Here is a 20,678-nt window from a genome sequence, read left to right as displayed (position 1 = left end):
TAATGGATACAGGCTCTTTCAACACACACAGAATCAGCCATGCTTTTCTTGCAAATTCTTGAGTTTTTCCATCAATTACCAATGTTAAACAATTCAAAGTTACTTTAAAGGTATATTTAGCTGTTTTTTGAGGTTATTGAAAAGAAAAAATAATATCGTGCAAAGATAAAATGTATAAATGTAGAATTTTGTGGACCCCCATCCCCTTTACTTTAGAGTTCCCGGTCACAATGGACCAGTCAGTTTTAACAGCTCTTAAATTAACATACTAAACATTTTTCACCAACAAATTCAGTTCAATAGGTCGTTCAGTGGGTCTTTCATTTATTTGGTCATTCAGGGGGTCAGAGGCCGAAAGGGGTGGGGGATGGATTCCCATTCATTTCCTATGGTGGACACTTTTGACCGGGAACACCACAGATATAACAAAGTTGATTAAAACACTCAAAATTCAATGAAAGAGGTGCTCATTACTTTTATATGTTCAAGTTCATAGTGTGGGGGATGTCATAAGGCCTTGAAGCAATCAGATGTAAAACACAATATTTATGAGTGTTTTAATTTGTAAATCAGTCAGATTTGATCCGAACACGACAGGAAGGTTTCAAGAATACACAGGAACAGATTTGTGGAAACCGAGATGTTGTCCCATCATCTTAAACACAGTGGCCGAGATGGACATGGCTGTTCCACCTAAGTGCGTATTGAGTTTGTGGCGAGGGAACGGCCACATACGCGTAACCTGAAAAAAAAAAAAGAAACAAGAAAAGGAGATAACTCACAGGTAAGAAAACAGAGTTCAGTTGACTGCAAGCTGTTATCTACTGCCATCTAGTGGTGAGATTTTACACGCTCTACCTTTAATTATGAATGTTAGACTATTCAAGGCTACATGAATTGCATTAAATTTAGGTTTGAATCGTGAAGCTGCTCACGGATTAAACACAGAAGCATCTGAATACAAAACAGCAATTTTGCAAGTCGTTAACTTTGCTGACAAAGCAAAACATTAAGCAAGTTCAACAATATAAGACATATACTGGTCAGCCTCTTCTGTTATTCCCTGATATCATTTGTAAAACTTTTCCGAGTCTCAGTCTGCTCACAAAAGAAGGACCAAATTGAAAAGCTGAATCTGGCAAGTTTTTATTGAGCCAAGTTTTGGTCAGAAGAAAGCAACAATTACTTATCTGCTTTCAGTCTTAGCCAGAGAAGGTCTAATTTATTGTCCATGAAGCTAAAGCTGGCTCACTCAGTGTACCATAAAAAGTACTTTGAGTGTAATATTTGGAGGTAAAATGGTAACATATTATTGCCTTAACTCTTTTGTTGCCATTTCTGGACAGTTGAACTAGATATAAAAACACAGCATTGACACATTATCAGCTTATAAAAAAATGTATTATGAAACCAGTGCTTGCTCGCACACCCTACAGATGGCGAGAAATGTGAAATATTAAAACCACTTGTCTAATATTGTGTAGCGCTCCCTCATCCCTACAAAACAGCTCTTTTACCACCGGTGCACTGATGAGGAACCTCCTGTGTCCTGTGGTGTCTGGAGCCATTCTTCCTTTGTTTTATAGTAAAGTTTGAAAAGGAGAGATTTTTGTGGCACACATATAAGTAACATCCACAAGAAATCCAGAGAGACCGCCCCATAACAAGACGATCAATGCTCCTTATTTCTCACGTCAGTGGTTTTAATATCTGACATTCATCCTCCTATTAACTGCGTTTTTATTCCACTGACTTCTGAGAAAATCTCTTTATCAACTAAATATTCCAGTGTGTTCACCAGATGCTAACTTTCTCAGTATACTGATGCTCAACAGGTAGTTTGAAATACATCTATCATTGGATTTTTTTGAATAAAACCAGCTGCCTGCATCTGGAAAAGAGAGCTTAAAGACTCAAAAGAAAAGCTCTGCAGGGAGCTTGAGAGTTGAATAATAATTCTTTGTGAGTTCATCATGAGCTAAACCCTTCATATCACACACTGTCATTTTTGTTTAAAATATGGACTACTTCAGCACTTTTTTTTGGTATTTTTAAATATTTTTCAGGATGTGAAAGTTTTCTGAGTGATTAAACAGCGGCTGATTTGTGCGTGAAGCAGAATCTAGGACAAAGTGAAATGTTTGACAAGAGTTTGACTCGAAGAATTCTTTTGTTTGCAGGTTTAATTTGTTAATTATGGTTATGCTCCGAGCTTCATTGCTTATACCTACTAATAGGCAGCAGTGTTGTGCTCATTAGCGAGTGGAGCACAGCAAGTCCCCATTTCTCCTGACATCCTGACTGTGTAAAGCAGTAGGGGAGATGGTACTGGTAGCCATCGCTCAGCCTTAAGCATTCATTCCCACTAATACTTTGTGTTTTATAGAAAAGGGAAAACAGCCTTCAGTCTGCCTTACAGCGCTTTTTTTATTTTATTTTTATTTTTTTACATGTGTTACAGGGAATTAGTGATACTTAATGAAGGATAAGCTTCCAAGTTTGTGTGCAGTCCTGCTTTGTTTTTCTCTGAAAGAAATTGGAGAAGGAAACATAAGTTTTTCTCATTTTAATGCTATTTTCAATTATTTGCTTCCACTGCTCGTTCTATTTACACATATTTGTTAAAAATTCCAGTGGTAGCACTGATTTAGTTATTGCCCATGCTTCAGAAATATTAAAGACGCAGCGCAGATGGTTTTAATTAGCCTGGCATGCACCATAGTCAAAAAGAATTAAGTTTAATGTGTGTTTGTTTAGAAACTCAAGCAGCATGGAACATAATGGGACAGTATTCACAGACCTGCATTTATTTTAAAAAGGAAACATTTTTACGTAATAGTAATGTTAATAATGCTACATGACAAGTTTTGGCTTTAACAGATTGCTCCAACATTATTTCAGCAGATCAATTCGCTTGTAAATGTTGCAACAAGACCTAAATCTTCACAAACGACATCAGCTTTGTACTCACTAGTTATTCCTAACATGCAGTCACGGCTAATGAGCACATCATAGAAAACAACCTGAGGCAACTGCACACACACACAGCGCTGAAGCATCAACAAACACGCTTCCCCCGGTACAGCTCAGGCCAGCTTTCCTTGACCTTCTCTATTACTCATTTCGGGGAAATGAACAGCAAAGAACTGGGCTCTGTATTCCAGATGAGCACATCATAGGTTTCAGGAGAAACCGTGTACGATGTGGGGGGGCTAATATAAACATCTCTCCTGTAAAGTTCGAGCTGCCCAGTGCGATTTGGGTTTTGTCAGTTATGACCAGCAGCTCAACATCTGAGATTAATGACGCTAACAGAGCACCGTTACCCAGCAGCGAGGACTTTAGAGATCAGTGGATCTTTTTAAAAACGGGCTAAATCCTGCTCCATCTACAGAGCAGCTCAAGTATTACCTCAGGCAACGGCTATTTACTGGAGATTTCCTGTTTTCCAAAGTGAAGAATCTATGATTCATATGACTTCCTGGTTTTGATTAGAGCGCTAAAAGATTCTTGATTTAAAGCATATTTTTGTCCAAAGCGAATTTTATGTTGCAGATGGGGGACAAATTAAAAAATCAAAACAAAACAAAAAACAGGAAGTTTCTTGGTGTTGGGCTATCACGTGGTGTTAGAACAACTTTACTGTGTTGGCATTGACTCTACTGATGGTTGAGATCTGGCCACTGTGAAGCTGATGATCTAAATCATGACCCATCATGGCCTGTAGATGGGGATATTGTCATTCTGGAAGAGATCACTCTTATGAGTACAGAAGTATTGTTTTGCAACAATATAATAATTGTGATTAATTTTGTATTAGTCAGACTCTAATTTGTTATCCCTGTGGATATCCTGTTAGATTTGACCCCTGATTGGAATATAAAACTGCTTTTTTTTTTAAATGTAAAAAATCCAAGTTAAATAAAGGTCTGGACTGAGATCACCAAAAAGGAATAATGATATAACAAGATTAAGCTCAAACACTCAAAGTTCTTCTTGCCTCATTAAAGGGAGGATTTTCTTAGTATGGTCCCCAAAGTTAAAGTTTGTTTTTTGAGTTCTAGGATGAGTTTTTCTTCTTCAACAGAAGATAATTAAAACTACGGTGGTACGACAGTAAGATAGACAAAAACAAAATTGTGGTCCATTTTATTTCTGTGAATATTTGACATTCATTTACAGCAACAGGGACATACTGTACCTAAACTGCACTTTATGGTTTTCAGGTTATGTTCCTTTTCAGATTTGTACAACAGCGGCACATATTTGACTACTGAACACCATCGATAACTTTCAATACAGTGCTCTGTACAGTGGCGTGAAAGCAGGAGAGGCATGCTAGTTTGTAGCGCCACGCTGGAGAAAATGTAAGTGCAGTCCAACTGTGCTTCATTATTTGTTAATAACTATATTACCTTTGTAAAATCAGCACCAATCACATCGCTTGTAATGGTATCGCCAAAATACATTCAGAATAGCACCTTTACAATTTACGTGACAACAAAAGGTAAGAAAAGAGTACAAAAATATTAAGATAGATGAAAGACTGTTGTTAGCTAGTTACAATGTGCCATTACAATGCCAGTAGATCCTTAAGAAGTCAAACTCTCTGTGACAGGAAGTTTTATTAACCAGTGATGTGTTCAAATTCCTTAAATAAATTAAAATAATAGGGGTAACATTGTACAGTTTCGTAGCTGTGATAGTAGCTTAGCAGCAGGCTTGTATTTCCATGCTGCAAACATGTTTTTATATGAAAAGGAATTTCTCCCAGTAATAGAAATGCAACACTTTAAACTAACATACAAAATGTTTGATAGAAGAACATTAAAAAAAAAGTTCCTGATACATTCTGAATTTTCAGATGTGAATTAGATAGATGCGCTCTCTGCATTTTTTAACCCCAAAGAGGGTGCAGGGTAATGAAATGAACTTCAGATGTCTTCCGAACAGGATGTTCTGCTCTGTGATCAAAAGATCCCAGAGAAGCCAAGATTTGGAACAGGACTTTTCCTGCTATGATTCAGTCGCAAGTCAAGATACACAATATTTATCCACTTGCTAACATCCTGGGGGGGGGGCAGAGTCATGTGGAAAGCAGCGTGGACGATCAGTAGGGGTAGGGTGAGATGGAAATGTAGATGATAAAGATGCTCTGGTAGGTAATGCGGCCTTGCAGCGATATAGTGGTGGCCTGCACTTTGAGCCTCACTAGTCCAGGTCTGTCCAGAACCTGCAGGGTGTAGATGATCCCTCTGCCGGCCTCGTCTCTGATACCGAACACTTGGCCCAGCCTGCCTGCCTCCGGTTCTTGCTCAAGTATCGTAAAGGATGTGCGCTCCTGCAGGATGCCAGACTCTGAGAAAGCTGACAGTCGTACCACGTTGTGATTGGCTGGAATGCCGGAGGGAAGAGTGAGCAGCTTGTACTGCAGGAGCAGAGGAGAGCCTCCGGTGGCGCAATCCAGTAAGCAAGGCCTGTAACAGGTCCTTTAAAAGTCGTCCGGAAAAAATATATATATATTATTAATTCATATAATGAACATAATTTTGCATTTGTGTGGTTTCTACAACTTAATTAATAACCCTGTATAACACTTATTGATGTTGCAAATTACCCGGGTCTTCTTCCACTCTGGTAGGATGCAGGGCAGGGTGTATCCAGACACTGGTATCCTCCTCGGGTGTTAAAACACATCTGGTTGCGTCCACATTGGATGCCTTGTTCTACACACTCATCAATGTCTAAGAGAAAGAGAGGGGATAAGAATATAGCTGTAATAATTTGAGGGGAAGGTGGAAGTTTTAAAACAGTTTAAGGAGACATTTACCTTTACAGCTTCGGCCGTTGGGTAGCAGCTGGTATCCAGGGGGACACAGGCACTGGAAACTACCAATCGTATTTCGGCATTCATGTTGGCACGGTTTCTTGAGCAGACACTCGTCCACATCTGTAAGTGGAAAACAACAGAACATTGTCTGGGCTTATATTGTAAGAATCCTTTGTTATTTTACATCTTTTGGAGTATTTTTGATTTCAACTTACCAACACACTTGCCGTCTCTGTTGGTGTAGCCGACAGGACAGCTCTGCCTGGTGATGCGAGATACTCCATGGGAACGGGAGAGGATTGGCCTGCCGAGGGATGACACCAGCTGTGGGACGAGTCTCGCCCTGACTCTGGTTCCGTTTGTGAAGGTGTGCCCTCTCTCAAGCCCTGCGCAGGAGCGCCCATCGCCGAGTAGCACTGTCCCAGGGGGGCACAGACACCTGAAGCTGCCCGGCACATTGCGGCACTGATAGGCGCAGGGATTCGGCGTTTGCAGACACTCGTCGATGTCTGGAAATGAAAAACAAAAGTTAAGTAGTGATTTGTGCTTCCGTTGGGTGTGATGTTTAGGGGTTTTTTTTGTTAAACAAACGTAATAATCACCCAAACATGGAAGCCCAACTCCCTGAGATCGATAGCCTCTGGGACACACGCATCCATAACCTCCGACTGTGTTTCGACAGATCTGAGTGTAGCGACACATGTGACTTCCATCCTGGCATTCGTCAATATCTGAAAAATGTCCAGATCAAAAAAGGATGATTTTCACACAGTCATATCCAGCTAATGATAGATTAAGGTTAATGGTTATATTGTCAAAATTGATAACTTTAGTTTGCTTTTCCTCACTTTGGCTAAATAAATGTTGATTTAAGCCTGGATTATGTGTCTTGTTCTTGTTGTATTTTTCCTGAAATTATCATTTTCTCTTTATCAAAAAAACAAAAGTCCTTCTACACACGTCTGTGTTTAGTGATTGCTCCTATGCTGCAAACACTGGCTTTTACGTGAGTGCACTCAGCTAGATTAGGACGACCTGAGCTAATATGTGTTATGAGCTGATGTGCTGACTGCGATTGCTGACATGAAGCCAGTTAAAGAGAAGATATCCTGAGTACTTTAATGCTGCCGTGTAGCAGTGTCTACCATAAACTCTGCTGCATCTTGTTACAGAAGTTTTCTTTTCGCAGCAGTGGATTTACAGTTCATAAAATCTTTTGCTCTCTATTTGGCCTCTTTTGACCAGTGATCAGTGGTTCTTTCGGCTTTCAAAAGGATTACAGGGGGTTTCATTTCCACTTATTAGGAAAACCATTTTAGCAAATTCACGATACAGTATTGAAGGGTTGGAGGTAGAAGCCAAATCTGAGTCTTTCAAGGCATAAATGAGTTCATGCTGTCAGTAAATAAATTAAGCAGTGATTAATGAACAGGGACTGTTAAATGCAGCAATGTCTAAATAAATAAAGTGGATAAAAGCAGCTTACCCACGCAGGCCCCACTCTCTGCTTTGGTCATTCCAGCTGGGCAGCTGTCGAAACACTGGTATCCTCCTTCTGTGTTACGGCACTGCTGGTGAGCCGGGCATACGTTCCTCGTGCATTCATTGATGTCTGCAAAATTTAAACCGTCATATCGGAGCTGTTAGTAAATATTCTGCAGGGCCCGCATTACTGTGGATGCTGTATCAATGGAAAATACATCCAAGGGGAATAAACAGGCTTTTCAACATTATAAGTATAAGAAGCAGCGTTACAACAAAGAACACAAACTGAACACAAACTTTTTTTTTGTGCTAAGTTTGTATATAAAAAAATGCAGTTGGGTGTAGTCTTATCTTTTGAAATCGTCTGTAGCATAACTTAATAAGAATTCAAACAAGTTAAGGCAGGCAGGTAGTTTTCGTTCTTTTTATCTCAACTGACCAATGCAGTGACGTCCTGACAGCTGGTATCCAGGGTGGCAAACACAGCGGTAGGAACCCAGAGTATTGAGGCACTGGTGCTGGCACGGGGAGACAGCGGACTCTTGGCACTCATCTACATCTAAAAGACCAATTTGACACGTACAGCAGGGCTTTATCGCTGATTAACACTTAAGTGATTGGCAAGAAATGAGATTTTTATTATTGTTGCAGGTGCAAATATAATAAAATATTACACAAACAGGAAAATAATGAGACGTTTATGCCTCCATATGAAATACTGGACATTTTAACAGTGATTGACAGCTGCTTGCCTTCACAGCTGGTTCCTGTGATGCTGGCCTTAAATCCTGGTCCACACTTGGCCTGACAGCGATACGTTCCCACTGTGTTGACACACTGCTGGTTGTAGTGGCACATGTGTGAGCCTTGGGAACACTCATCGATATCTGCATGAGGGAAACAGTTAGTGAGATCCTTTTAAATTTACTTAAGTAGGACATTATCTCTGTGCACTGTGTATTGTAATATTGGATATTGCAAAAAATCACCCAGCAGGTTTTCTTTGTCTTACCTTGGCATACATTGGTGTCTGCAGAAATGGTGAAGCCAGACGGACAGGTACAGGAAAAGCCTCCCATAATGTTGTTACACGAATGAGAGCAGGGAGACTGGAGTGCACACTCATCTTCATCTAATAAGAATGCATTTGATGATAATAATAAAATAGAACAGTCACAAATGTTCAATTAAATGATGTTAAAAAATGATTGAGGTATTAAAAAATAAGCACAGCATACCAGTACAGTAGGAGGCGGTGTCAAGAGTGAAACCTTTAGGGCATGCGTCTTCATAACCATCTGTAAACACAGAGTACATGCAATGTTAGGCTTTCCAACAGATCCTGGATTTCATGTAAAATCGAGTTTAAATTGCTGGAATTTTTAAATATTTTTGCAGACCTGGTACATGTAGGCTGGCAGTAACATGGAAGTCCAAAGTGAGCGTAAACATGTTGTAGGCACTATTCATCCCAGAAACCTTGAGCAGTTGGAGCACAGGACCCTGGCGCTCTTCCTGGCCCTCGTAAATAATTGTGTGATTACAACGCAGCACCATGGGGCTTCCTCCTCTCTGGTGGGTTTGCGATGACCACGAGTACAGCTGCCCTTGGCCCGTCTGCACATATGACTCATCGAACTCCTACGGGGCAGGAGTGAAATCGGGTCACACAAACTAAAGAGGATCGGAGGTGTGAAACTAAAGTGTCATGTCTTTAAGTCAGGATTTGATCTGAATGATCTTTAAATACACATTGCGATGAAAGCTGTGAACACACCTGAAGGCTCATGTGAGATGATGATAATGAAGGAGGAACAAATCCGTTAATTACTATGTCAATTAGCAAAACACCCTCCGAATCCAGACCTCTGGCAACATGAGTCAAACGTAGGATTTCCCCTGTTAGAAGAGATTAAAAAACCAAAAGACCAAACACTGTAAATCCACTTAAAACCACAAGGGAGCGTGCTGTAACTGCTTAGAAGCACAAGCCTTCATGTTCAATGTATGTGACTGCTAGTAAGTGCTGCCATCTACTGGCTGTTTTACAAAAGAGCGCATAATGGACATGAAAAACTCAACATTTGTTGTTGTTCCTGTAAAATCACACCACAGTTTACAAGAAACTAAACAGAAATAAAAAGAGTTGAACAAAACTTATCTTAAGCCGAGTATTTTCATCTATTAAATATGCAGTGCATTATCTTAAATAAATGAATCAAAAGCTTTAAATATTAACTGGCATATGCACGGAAAACAAAGCAAAAATGTGCAGTAGGCAAAGCTCACCAGTCTCGAACTCCAGCTGAGATTCCTGTCTGAACTGGCCCTGAGTGAAAGCGTAGCCATTTCTGGCTGCTCCATTCTGCAGCACGGTGGTCCAGTAGATGGGTGCAAACACAGACACCAGCACCCGCAGCAAGGGACCTACAACAAGACAGCATTAGCTCTGTGCCTCTGCTGCTCTGCTACACATCAACATGTGATTTGAACAAGATTGGGAATGCATCCCCAAGAATTCAACTCTTTCTATTATAATTCAGCGTGACCACTGTTTAATGAAGCGGTAACTGTTAGGTATGAGGCTGAGGTCAACAGCAACCAATGGTACACAACGGTACATGCCATCACTCACCCACAGTGGGAGGAATATTGTCAAGGTGTGCCTGCACAGTGCTGCTCCCCTCGTCATCGTTGTCTGTAATGTTGGCCTCCAGGTAGGACACACCAAACTCTCTGTCATTGACCATTCCTATCAGGCTGCCTCTAGTCCTGCGTGGAACCTCACCTGTCAGCACCAAAATACGTTTAAATAAGCTAAATAACTGAAATTCATTAATATCAGGTTGTCCTAAACGCTCCCTGAAAGTGTTTAAAGTTACTGACATGGACTGGAAAGAAAGAGCATACTTCTGTGTTAGACACCACTCCTCATTTAATTATTACTTATTATTAATCTCTGGCTTTCTTCCATATTGCGTCTCTTGTCCTGTCTTCCTCCCTTCACCCCCAACTGGTCACAACAGATGACCGCCCCTCCTGGTTGTGCTGGAGGTTTCTTCCTGTTAAAAGGGAGTTTTTCCTTCCCACTGTCACCAAGTGCTTGGTTTTCTCTGTATTATTTTTAGTTCTTATGGTACTGAGCTAACTTGAAGGGACAGCTGTTGTGATTTGGCGCTGTATATATGAAATTGAATTGAAGGGTTGAATAATAAAATATTTTGTAGTTATTGGCAACGGGCAATAATATTTTAATTTTCAAATTTCCTCATGCATTACACAGACATATTTTTGTTGGAGGCATCAAAATGAATCGAAATGAATAACAAAGCCACTGGTACCTGGACACAAGCCGACCTGACATTTTCTAGAGTCGATACTGGGGCCGCTGCATGATCGGCCTCCATTAGCTGGTTCTGGGTTGTTGCATAGTCTGATTCGCTCTTGGAAGCCTTGGCCACAGGTGCTACTGCATGGTCCCCACTCTTGCCAGCTCGAGTAGCCTCCATTGACTAAGAGAGGAAAAGAAGAAAATAATTTTTAACAGTGGGTCCTCAGGAAGTTCATTTGCACAGGTTATGTTGTGCAAACTTGCTGTTGTGCAAAGGAAAGGAGCACTTGGAACACATGAAAGCAACAGACATGAATAAATTAACACGGGGGGGAAAGTAACATTTTAAAGTCGTTCTTAAAAGTGGATTGGAGGCAGTTTGGGAAGTACATTATGGTACAAACGTGTTTGAATTTTTTATTTCATAACCCGTTAAATAAATCATATAGACAGAACTCACTCTGAACCTTGAGCGTAATGGTCCTCTCAGCTGTTCCAGCCTCACTTTCAGCCACACACTGATACTCCCCTTCATCTGCAGCCTGTAGATCAACCAGGTAGAGGTTTAGCTGATTATCGAATTATCTAAGGAACAGTTATCCTTTAATAGGACTACAAACCTTCCAAGCAAACATATCTCTAAATTGGGTACAGTTTTACAGTTTAGGGAAATTACCATACAAGCAAACAAAATCTGACATTTTCAATGGGGCAGTTGACTTTATTCCATTGAATTGTTTGTCATAATTAATATTACAGGGACAGAGAGAGGAAATTTCATAATAAGAGCACTCTGCTGGAAGGACAGTCATCCGTCTGTGAGAAAGTCTCAGCTGCAGGCTGTGCAATTACAGCAGCAGTTAGAGACCATAATAAGGTTAGAGGCTACGGAAAGAGGGGCAGAGTCTGGGAACATACAGCATTCTGTTTGTTTCTTCCCTCTGAGCCTAATGCTGTTAGCCTCTCCGACTGAACTGAATCTGATTTAGATGGAAGCAGGACACCACAGGACAGTCACACGCTGTTCCTCTACCCAAGGGTATTGCAGATGAATAAAGCGCCGCTGTTCTACTCAGATTGCGTGACGGAGCCTTCTTGCGCAGACTACATCGGAAAATGTTTCATGCCAGAGTGAGCTAGGCTTGACAGAACTTGTTTAGAAGCAGGATTACTGTTTAAAAGAACAGAAATAGGAGGAGAAAAGAAAATGTTATATTTACAGTGGTGCTGTAAATGACCAGAGATCCGTTGTGGAGGGTTTGCATTCGGAGGAAGCGAGGTAGCGGTTTTCCATTTCTGAGCCAGCGGAGGACAGGGCTGGGGTCTCCGTGGACGGGACAGTCAAGCACAGCAGAGCCACCCTGAATGACTGTCTGAGACATGTGGGCTTCACCCTTCAACACCGGAGGCTCTGGAAACACATAGCATGTGTATTTTCAGATAGAATGTGTCATAATGTAAATATCTATAGAAAGTTCAGTGAGCGGGAATCCTCGAGGATAAATCTCACCTCTGATACGGACGAACGAGAGCGCTCTAATGGAACCCACGCTGTTTGCTGCTATGCACACGTAGGTCCCAGCATCACTCCGAGTCACATTCTCAATGCTGATGGAGCTTCTGCCTGCCTCATCTACAGTGGCACCTGCAACAGTTTTACACCACAGTTTTATTTTAAATTAGGCTTTTTTTAAAACTGAATGCATTACACATAATAACAAATACAGTAATCTGTGTAGCACTTATGAGCTGTTTAACTGAAGAAAAAAAGGAAAACACTACCTGCATAGGGACTGTTGTTGACAGTCCAGGAGATAGTAGGAGAAGGCGTTCCCTGAGCATGGCACGATAAGGCAAGAGTCTGCCCTTTGTTTAGCATTGCATCGCCTGGCAGCTCCTTGAATGCAGGCCTCATATTGATGGTCAGTCGGATGTCTTGCCTTGCAGAGCCTGCTGCATTGGTGGCTACGCATGTAAACACACCAGCGTCTCCTGACTGTTGAAGGAAAGAAGCAGCAGCTGAGTGTTGCACATGGAACTACAGAGAGATGCAGTTCATAATAAAGTGACATAGAGGCTAACCTCAGCCCTCTCAATGATCAGCTCTCCTGATCGGAGGACGGTGAATTTGCCAGGGAGGTTGGGCACCACGCTGCCATCCTTCTCCCATGACACTTTAGGCTCTGGTGAACCCTGAGCAGCGCAGGGCAGCAGAGCCTGAAACCCTTGGATAACTGACAGTTGCGTCTGTGTAGGAGCAATCACGGGTGGGACTGAAAAGAGACACCACTATTAACACAAACATGGGACGACACAGCGCAGCTTGTAAAGTGCTTCACTCACCTTGAATGAGCAGCCTCATATCATGGCTGGCTCTGCCGGCGGGGTTTTTAGCAGTACACGTGTAAAGACCCGCGTCGCTGCGCTGGGTAGAAATAATTGCCAGAGTTCCATTGGAGAAGACGCGCACATGAGCGCCATCAAGCACAGGCCTCCTCTCTTTGTGCCAGGTGACTTCAGGCAGAGGCTGCCCATCAGCTATGCACTCCAGGCTGACTGGCTGGCCTAGCACAGCCATGTACTCGACATGAGGCACGCTCAACACTGGTGGAACTGCGGAAACATAAGATGAGCAGATATTTATTTGCGAATTTCCTAAAATGAATGTAATGTTTCATAAGATTATGAAACATTACATATTGTTATTCCCATGGTGAGATAAAAAACCTGCATTACCTTGAAGGACTAATTTTGTCCGGCCCACAGCTACACCAGCTTCATTCTTTGCCAGGCACTGATAGGTCCCCGCATCACCAAGCGTCACACGGGAAAACTTCAGAGCTCCGTTCGGGAGCAGAGCCAGCCTGTGACCTAGACACAGTCACATGAAAATTAATGGCCCACATGAGACAGGTCAAATTAAAGCCCACTGCATGATGACATTGCCTTTCTATCTGTAAAAAGTTAAAACAAAAAAAAAAGATTCTTGTTGGAGTATGACTTCGTTGCTGTTAAATGTGTTGGATTCTAATATATGAAAACTGTGCATAATGTTAATCTGTCTGTCTCTTTATAAATAAGGATTTTGCTCATATTTTTTCTACCGTTACCTGTTGCTATGGGAACTCCCTCTCTTTGCCAGGTGATTGATGGTCTGGGGAAGCCCTGAACCTCACAGGGGAGAACAGTCCCATGATTCAGCACTACTTGTACCTCTTCTGCCATTGGTCTGATTTCTGGCAGCTCTGTGTGTGGAAGACAGAACACAGTGTCATATGGTTTCATACATTTTAACATAAACATAATAAGATAACATATGTCCTTGGAGGCCTACCATGAACTGAGAGAGAGATGTGTTTGTGAGCCACTCCAGCTGGGTTTCTGGCTGAGCATGTATATTTGCCAGTATGACTGGGCAAAGCAGCAGTTATCTCCAACTCTCCTGCATTAAAGTGAGTACAAAGAACATGTGTTTACAGAGGACCGTGATGTATGAAAATGTAAGGAAACAGCAACTGGTGTGCTGCTTTACCAGTGGGAAGGACGCGGTAGCTTCCTCCTCTGGAGCTCAGTTTGGCTCCACCCTTTGTCCAGGTGACAGTGGGTATTGGGCGTCCTTGTATGTGACAAGGCAAGACGACAGGAGACAATTTCACAGCTTTAACTGCCGTGACATCATCTTCAATAGATGGAGGGACTACGGGAGAGAACAGCAAATTTGTGGGCTGAATTAACTGAAACGGCATTCTACAGCCGGCTGATTTTTGCAACACTTTAAATCAATACCTTGCAGGATGACCTCGATGACTCTGCGCTCCTCTCCAACATCATTGACTGCAGTGCACTCAAAATAACCTTCATCCTCATTGGCTGGGGACAAAAGAACCAGAGACCCTGAGGGCAGTAACCTGAACAGATAAGCAGAACTGCATCAGCTTTGAAGTTTTTATAGCTGTACGAGTTGTACTGCATACCAATTGTGTATTTGAAGCGTACAGGCATAGCTTTGTCTATACCTGTATGCACCAGGCTGCTGGCTGATATCCAGGGGAGTGCCATTCCTCTTCCAGGATACTTTAGGAGAAGGTATACCTGCAGCCTCACAGCTAAGCAGGGCTCTGATACCAGTGGTTACTGTCACATTGAATGGACCTGGACTGATTGAGGGACCCACTAATAAGACACAGAAGACCTTCAGCTAAGCTGTTTTAACAATAAAAAATTGTGCTAAAAACTGAATCTGCTGGCATCCCCAAAATCTTCATAAGCTAGGTTCTGTTTATACTGTCTTTACCAAACACACGAAGATCCACTCCTCGGTGATCTGAGCCAGCCTGGTTGGACACGGTGCAGTAGTAGCGACCTGCGTTATTCAGCTGAGCTGCATGTACGCGCAACGAGCCCTCGGATAATATGGTGTATCTGAAATGCACGAAAGATGAACGAATTGGGGATACACCGCATGTGTGTTCGACATATACAGTCAAGTGTGACGTATACAATTACAGACACCTGCGAGAAATCTCAGGACGTACTTATTGTTATCTTGACGCACGGGGAAGCCGTCTTTCCTCCACATGACCACAGGTGAGGAGTCGCCTTCGACTTCACAGGGTAAAACTGCATCCTGGCCAATATGTACAGTCACCACTGAGCTGCTCTCCTTTATTACAGGTGGTACTGGAAGTAAAGAGACAGAATCTTGTTGTGTTTAGCATATAAAACTCTTTTTTTTTCTCCCCAGACATGAATGTTGAACAACACACCAAACACTCATTTCCCTTAAAACCACCCTAAACGCACAAACAGTGGTTTCCCTTGAAACCTGCTTGAGTAGGTGGCTCTTTTTAAGCCTCTCTTCAAATGATGATGTTACATGTTACCACCTGTTACTTCTAATTCTTTACTCAGCCTCCTAAATAAACTTCTTGAACTTTGCTCCAGCTACCCACCTACAGTCAACCTTAAAAAAAGTGGCAGCATTAAAAGTTGAAATACGACGGGGGAATTTCTCTTTCATCTCTATTAGTCCTCACACATATAAATATTTAGGAATCTGGATCACATGCAAGTACAAAGTTACTTCCCACCTTTCTAAATTAATACAACACAGAGATTTGATTGGTTTCTCACAAAGTGATTGCACATGTTGCCCAAACTTTGTGCAAACAGTTGCAGTCTGTTGCAGACAGGTTGCCAACAGTCTGACTGAGTCTTTGTTAATGAGCAAAACTCAAGGGGACTCAACTCAATGGACTGCCAGTTGGTTGTATTTTAGTTTTATTCCTATAGAGCAGGAATGCTGCTGAGGTCAAATATGTCATCTTTATCCCAGAGTTATCCCAGTTGATGTATTATCAGCTATAATAGTAAATATAACAGTATAGTATAATAAAATAGTAGAATAATAGTAGACTAATTCCATCTTATAGAAACATTTATGGCAGGTTTCAGTAGCAGTGTTGGTATATTTGACAACCTCATTATCCAGCAGGAAAAATGACTTGAGATAACATAAAAGTGTAACTTTGATAACATGATTAGCAGTTGAAAAAGGGGATAAATCACAATATATGTGCAATATTCAACACTCAGCATATCACACTAGTATTGCATTGTGAAGAACTGTGATAATATCATACCGTGGGGTGTCTGATCATTTCCACCTCGAACAATTAATTAGACTTCTGTTCTATTGTACTGCAGAGCCTCAGCTACAACTAGCTACTCTTTGCATGTATCTATGACCTTCTTATGTAAGTTCAAAATGAGTCATGATAATGTATTAAAGTGACAGCTCTTTTAGCTCTTTTAAACATTTGTTTGTTTTTTCTAACAGGCATTTCAGAAACTAGTGGCTCCGTGGTGTAGTGGTTAACACATTTGCCTTACATGTAGGTCCCCGGTTTGAGACCAGGAGGCGATAGAAACCCAGCCTCAGGGGCTCTCGAGGTATCGTACTTGCATTTGTCTTATTCCAAGACTGGATCAATTAGAAGGTTACACCACAAAGGTCATCCACTGTTTGGGGTTTTTTTCATCTGTGACAAATCAAAGCATCCAGATTTATTCACTGTGGCAACCCCTTGATAAATAGCAGCTCAGCGTGCCAGTCATTCATAGCAACACTTTTACTGCAAAACTTTTTTAGAAGCAGTTCCATTGTCTGCAGTGTTTGGCATGACCCCAAAGAATGGCCCACATGCTGATACTTTGGTCTTTCACTCTCTCTTTGATAACTTGGACTGGTTACTAACTGCAGTAACTGGCAACTTGCTGAGTTAAATATTTGGTTGTCATGTGTTTATGTCTACGGTTTAAAAGTTCAGCAGTTTAAAAATAAGATATGACAAGTATACTTACAGAGAATTTCCACAGTGAAGAAGAGACTGCTGCTTCCAGCTATGTTGGTAACCACACAGCTATACTGGCCGCTATCCTCAGACCTGACTTCCTGTATCTCCAGGTACTGACCCCCTGCCAGCTGCTGGATACGACCACCCAGCTGATACAACAGAAGGAAAGGAAAGATAGAATCCGCAAGTCAAGAAGGAGATCAATACTTTTAATAGTGGATGACTTATTTGAATTCACATTCTGTACCTGCAGTTTGGTTTCACCCTTGTACCACTGTATGTCTGGAGGAGGGTCGCTGTCAGCCAGGCACTCCAGAGTGAGGTGACCGTTAACCGGCACTGTCAATGTCCTCACATCACTGGAGCCAAGGAGCGTCGGTGGTACTGCAACACAACCACTGACCATTAAGATTTATGTGATCCACAATAACAGCAAAAAAAGGAAAGTAAAAGAAAAAAAAGCGCTGTGAGCCTGAAGTAGTGAGCTTGGTAAAGTTATGAGGCCGTGTGGAACAGATGAAGTCAGAATGTAGATCGGGGACAGATATAAAAAGCAGGTGTTTTCACTTAAAAAAAGACATTACTAAAAAAAAAGTGCTATAAAAATGTGTGCCACACAGTTTTGAATCATCTAGAAGAGTATGTCTTAATTATAGGAAAGGGGAAAAGAAACGCCATGAATTTGGGAAAACACTGATCTAAGCAGTCTGGCAGGTCTTAACTGCATTGTGTATGATTATATTTATAGAAGCATCATTTTACTCAAATATTAACAAGTGGAATAAATGGTGAGTAGTGCACACTCATAAATTAAAGTCAGGCCATCAATAGAAACCCAAGAAAATGCACCCTGCGCTGCATGCATGTCATATTGCGTGCAAAACAGCGAGGACGATATACAAGCGGTGCAACTCTGTTTTTCACTTGTGTAAAAATCCAGACTTTTATTCCTGATCGCACACAGAGCTTTATTCATGAAGTACCAGGTGCAAAGAGAGGAGGACGTTAAGGGAAAAGGGGGGCATGACATATTTCTTCCATGCTGAATAATATCCAAGAACAGCTTGTGTTACCTTGGACCCGGACCCAGTGGTTTTTTCCATCCTCTCCGGCTAGGCTGCTGGCCAAGCAGGTGTACAGACCTGCATCCTCGACCTTTAAAGAGACAATATCAATCAGCTTGAGTGGTTCTTGCACGACAATGCTTTATTTAAAAATGTACACTCAACTAAAGTGACGACTAAGGTTTAAAAAGAGTGGGTATGTTTTTCTGTTGGTTTTTTAACAGGAGTGATTGCTTAGAAAAAGTCTTAGCGACATACATTGTCTTAAATAAAGTTCTACCCCTTATTTTGCCAATCTCAGGAGAACATGCGCTCGCACAGTCAGTAATTTATACCTGAACTTTGCTAATCCTGATAAAGTTTCCGTCCTGCTGAACGATATCAGATCTCTCCATGGGCCGACCATCCTTGAGCCAGCTGAGGGTAGGAGGTGGGACTCCCACAGCAGAGCACTCAAGCTCAAGTGGACTGTTAACTGCTATGGTCAGCCCTTCTGGTGAGTCGGAGCTGACTATCTTTGGAGGCTCTGCATAAGAAAGCAAAATGTGTTAGCTTATTTTCTTTTTCTTTATTACAGATATAAATAAATAAAAAGAGGGTGACTGTACCAAGCACGGTGAGGTTGAAGCTCTTGGTACTGCTTCCAGCCTGGTTACTAGCCACGCAGCTGTAAAAGCCCGCATCTGAGGGGGCCACGTCAGGAAGCTGCAGTCTTGTCTCCTGTCCATCCAGCAGCAGGTTGCGGTGAAGGGACAGCGGCTGTCCGTCTTTCATCCACGTTAGCGTCGGAGGGGGGACGCCACGTGCTTCACAGGATAAAGTCACCAAGGATCCCTGGATTACTGAAACTGGCTCCACCGGTTCGACGTGATTCACACCGGGGGGCACTGCAGACCATAAACACAGAGTGTAAAACCCCTCTGACCCAGCATGTTCTGTTTTCATGTTATTGTGTGATGCCCTCAAAGGCACACTATTGAGTTCCTGTTTCTCTTTATTCTTTATACTTTATTCTTCAAGTTGCTCCGTTCTTTGCCGCTTAACTACTTCCACAATTTTTGTGCGATTTTCACCATTCAAATTTCACAAGATTCTGCTATTTCGGCTCATTCTTGCTATATTTTTTTGTACGTTTAACTATTATACTTTTTAAAATATTAAGCTTTTTATACAATATTTTTGCCCATTGAAATGAATGGAACACATTATCAATGTGGTCACTTGTTTCTGCTCGTCAGGCTGAGCTGTGTTTTAGCTCAGTGAGATGAGCAGCTGTTCTCAGACTGGGAGGCCCGGGTTCAAACCCCGCTTATGGCAACATTTCTTTCAGTTAACAGTTAAACGTTTTTAACTCTTTTCAACACAAATTTCAGCTTTTTCAGCTGTTTTCAGCAAAAACCTCTTTTCAGCAGAATTCTGCTCATTCACCTCTTTTCAGCCCAAATTCTGCTTATTCACCTCTTCTGCAAAATTTTGAGCTTTTTCGCCTCTTATCAGCACAAATCTCAGCTGTTTTCAGAAAAAAGCTCTTTTGAGCAGAAATTCTGCTGATTCATCTCTTTTCTGCAGAATTTTCAGCCTTTTCACCTGTTATCAGCACAATTCTCAGCAGCTTCTGCTCATTTCAGTAGAATTGTCAGTCTCTCCCCCTCTTCTTTGTGAGAATGAGTTTGGCTCAGTGAGATGAGTAGCCGCCTTGAGACCAGGAGGGCCAGGTTTGAATCCTGCTCAGGGCAATGTTTTTTTTCACCACTTTTCAGCAAAAATTTCTCCGTCTTTACCCCTTTCAGTAGAATTTTTTTCTTTTCACCACTTTTCAGCAAAGAATTTCTGCTTCTTCACCTGTTTTCAGCAGAATTTTCAGTTTCTTCACCGCCATACAACTTTTTGCGACTTTTCAACTTTTTCAGCTTTTTTCAGCAGACATCTTCAGCATTAAGGCATCCACACAGCATTTTTGCAGGAAATGCAAATTTTTCTAGTCTACTGTTGGGATTGTACCTTGGACTTGGACATCATAGCTGAGCTCTGCAAGACCAGCTTGACTGCGTGCCACACACGTGTAAACTCCAGAATCAGACAGCTGCACAGGAGAAATCCTTTTTTTTTTTAATGAAGAAAGAGAACATTTATTATGACCTCATCCACCAACCTGTAATCTTTTTACAACACAGTCTGTAATCATCTTAACTGACCTCAGCAAAGAGTCACCGGAGAGGAGGCGAGCGCGGGGACTGAGGAGCAGCGGATGCCCATTCTTCAGCCAGCTGATCTGAGGCGGGGGGTTTCCTGCTGCCTGACACTCCAGCGTCACGGCGCTGTCCTGCGTGACCTGCACCTCTTTGGGGATGGTGGTCTCACCAGAAATAGATGGTGGTACTGCCACAGATGAAATAGACTGTGAAGAAATCGCTCAGAAACTTAACGCAGATAAACAAAGCGAAGGGGTGAAAAACCAACCTAGAGCAAAGACGGTGTAGATTTTGCTCTCCTGGCCGGCCGAATTCACAGCCAGGCAGGTGTATGTCCCAGAATCCTCAGGACTCAGGCGCAGCAAAGTCAGTGTGCTGCCATCAGAGGTCACGCTGCCAGAAAACAAGCACGCTTTGTTT

At 42.0% G+C, this 20,678-nt stretch overlaps 1 protein-coding gene across 1 annotated transcript in view; it reads right to left on the bottom strand.

Moving 5' to 3' along the window:
- Positions 1 to 4,133: 4,133 nt before the first annotated feature.
- The window catches only part of hmcn2 (hemicentin 2), a 45,502-nt gene continuing 28,957 nt past the window's right edge, over positions 4,134 to 20,678 (bottom strand). The window contains exons 44-80 of the mRNA XM_087849018.1: positions 20,527 to 20,651; positions 20,262 to 20,445; positions 20,068 to 20,165; positions 18,675 to 18,953; positions 18,402 to 18,592; positions 18,076 to 18,157; positions 17,250 to 17,386; positions 17,010 to 17,151; positions 15,182 to 15,326; positions 14,941 to 15,068; positions 14,663 to 14,819; positions 14,433 to 14,554; positions 14,179 to 14,343; positions 13,981 to 14,088; positions 13,757 to 13,891; positions 13,383 to 13,517; positions 12,990 to 13,259; positions 12,729 to 12,919; positions 12,429 to 12,642; positions 12,157 to 12,291; positions 11,867 to 12,057; positions 11,107 to 11,188; positions 10,657 to 10,827; positions 9,951 to 10,103; positions 9,605 to 9,742; positions 9,093 to 9,214; positions 8,716 to 8,956; positions 8,554 to 8,613; positions 8,328 to 8,447; positions 8,068 to 8,202; positions 7,755 to 7,874; positions 7,317 to 7,442; positions 6,433 to 6,561; positions 6,046 to 6,339; positions 5,831 to 5,950; positions 5,618 to 5,744; positions 4,134 to 5,489 (exon numbers count right to left, since the gene is read on the bottom strand). Of these exons, the coding sequence (XP_087705144.1) occupies positions 5,111 to 5,489; positions 5,618 to 5,744; positions 5,831 to 5,950; positions 6,046 to 6,339; positions 6,433 to 6,561; positions 7,317 to 7,442; positions 7,755 to 7,874; positions 8,068 to 8,202; positions 8,328 to 8,447; positions 8,554 to 8,613; positions 8,716 to 8,956; positions 9,093 to 9,214; positions 9,605 to 9,742; positions 9,951 to 10,103; positions 10,657 to 10,827; positions 11,107 to 11,188; positions 11,867 to 12,057; positions 12,157 to 12,291; positions 12,429 to 12,642; positions 12,729 to 12,919; positions 12,990 to 13,259; positions 13,383 to 13,517; positions 13,757 to 13,891; positions 13,981 to 14,088; positions 14,179 to 14,343; positions 14,433 to 14,554; positions 14,663 to 14,819; positions 14,941 to 15,068; positions 15,182 to 15,326; positions 17,010 to 17,151; positions 17,250 to 17,386; positions 18,076 to 18,157; positions 18,402 to 18,592; positions 18,675 to 18,953; positions 20,068 to 20,165; positions 20,262 to 20,445; positions 20,527 to 20,651 (5,851 nt within the window). The 3' untranslated portion in view covers positions 4,134 to 5,110. The remainder of the gene's footprint in view (positions 5,490 to 5,617; positions 5,745 to 5,830; positions 5,951 to 6,045; positions 6,340 to 6,432; positions 6,562 to 7,316; positions 7,443 to 7,754; positions 7,875 to 8,067; positions 8,203 to 8,327; positions 8,448 to 8,553; positions 8,614 to 8,715; positions 8,957 to 9,092; positions 9,215 to 9,604; positions 9,743 to 9,950; positions 10,104 to 10,656; positions 10,828 to 11,106; positions 11,189 to 11,866; positions 12,058 to 12,156; positions 12,292 to 12,428; positions 12,643 to 12,728; positions 12,920 to 12,989; positions 13,260 to 13,382; positions 13,518 to 13,756; positions 13,892 to 13,980; positions 14,089 to 14,178; positions 14,344 to 14,432; positions 14,555 to 14,662; positions 14,820 to 14,940; positions 15,069 to 15,181; positions 15,327 to 17,009; positions 17,152 to 17,249; positions 17,387 to 18,075; positions 18,158 to 18,401; positions 18,593 to 18,674; positions 18,954 to 20,067; positions 20,166 to 20,261; positions 20,446 to 20,526; positions 20,652 to 20,678) is intronic.

The sequence above is a fragment of the Neolamprologus brichardi genome, chromosome 12 (genome assembly GCF_056152115.1).
Source record: "Neolamprologus brichardi isolate AB-2024 chromosome 12, ASM5615211v1, whole genome shotgun sequence".
Taxonomy (NCBI): domain Eukaryota; kingdom Metazoa; phylum Chordata; class Actinopteri; order Cichliformes; family Cichlidae; genus Neolamprologus; species Neolamprologus brichardi.
The sequence above is the reverse complement of the archived record's forward strand: the minus strand, read 5'-3'. Positions and strand labels throughout refer to the sequence as shown.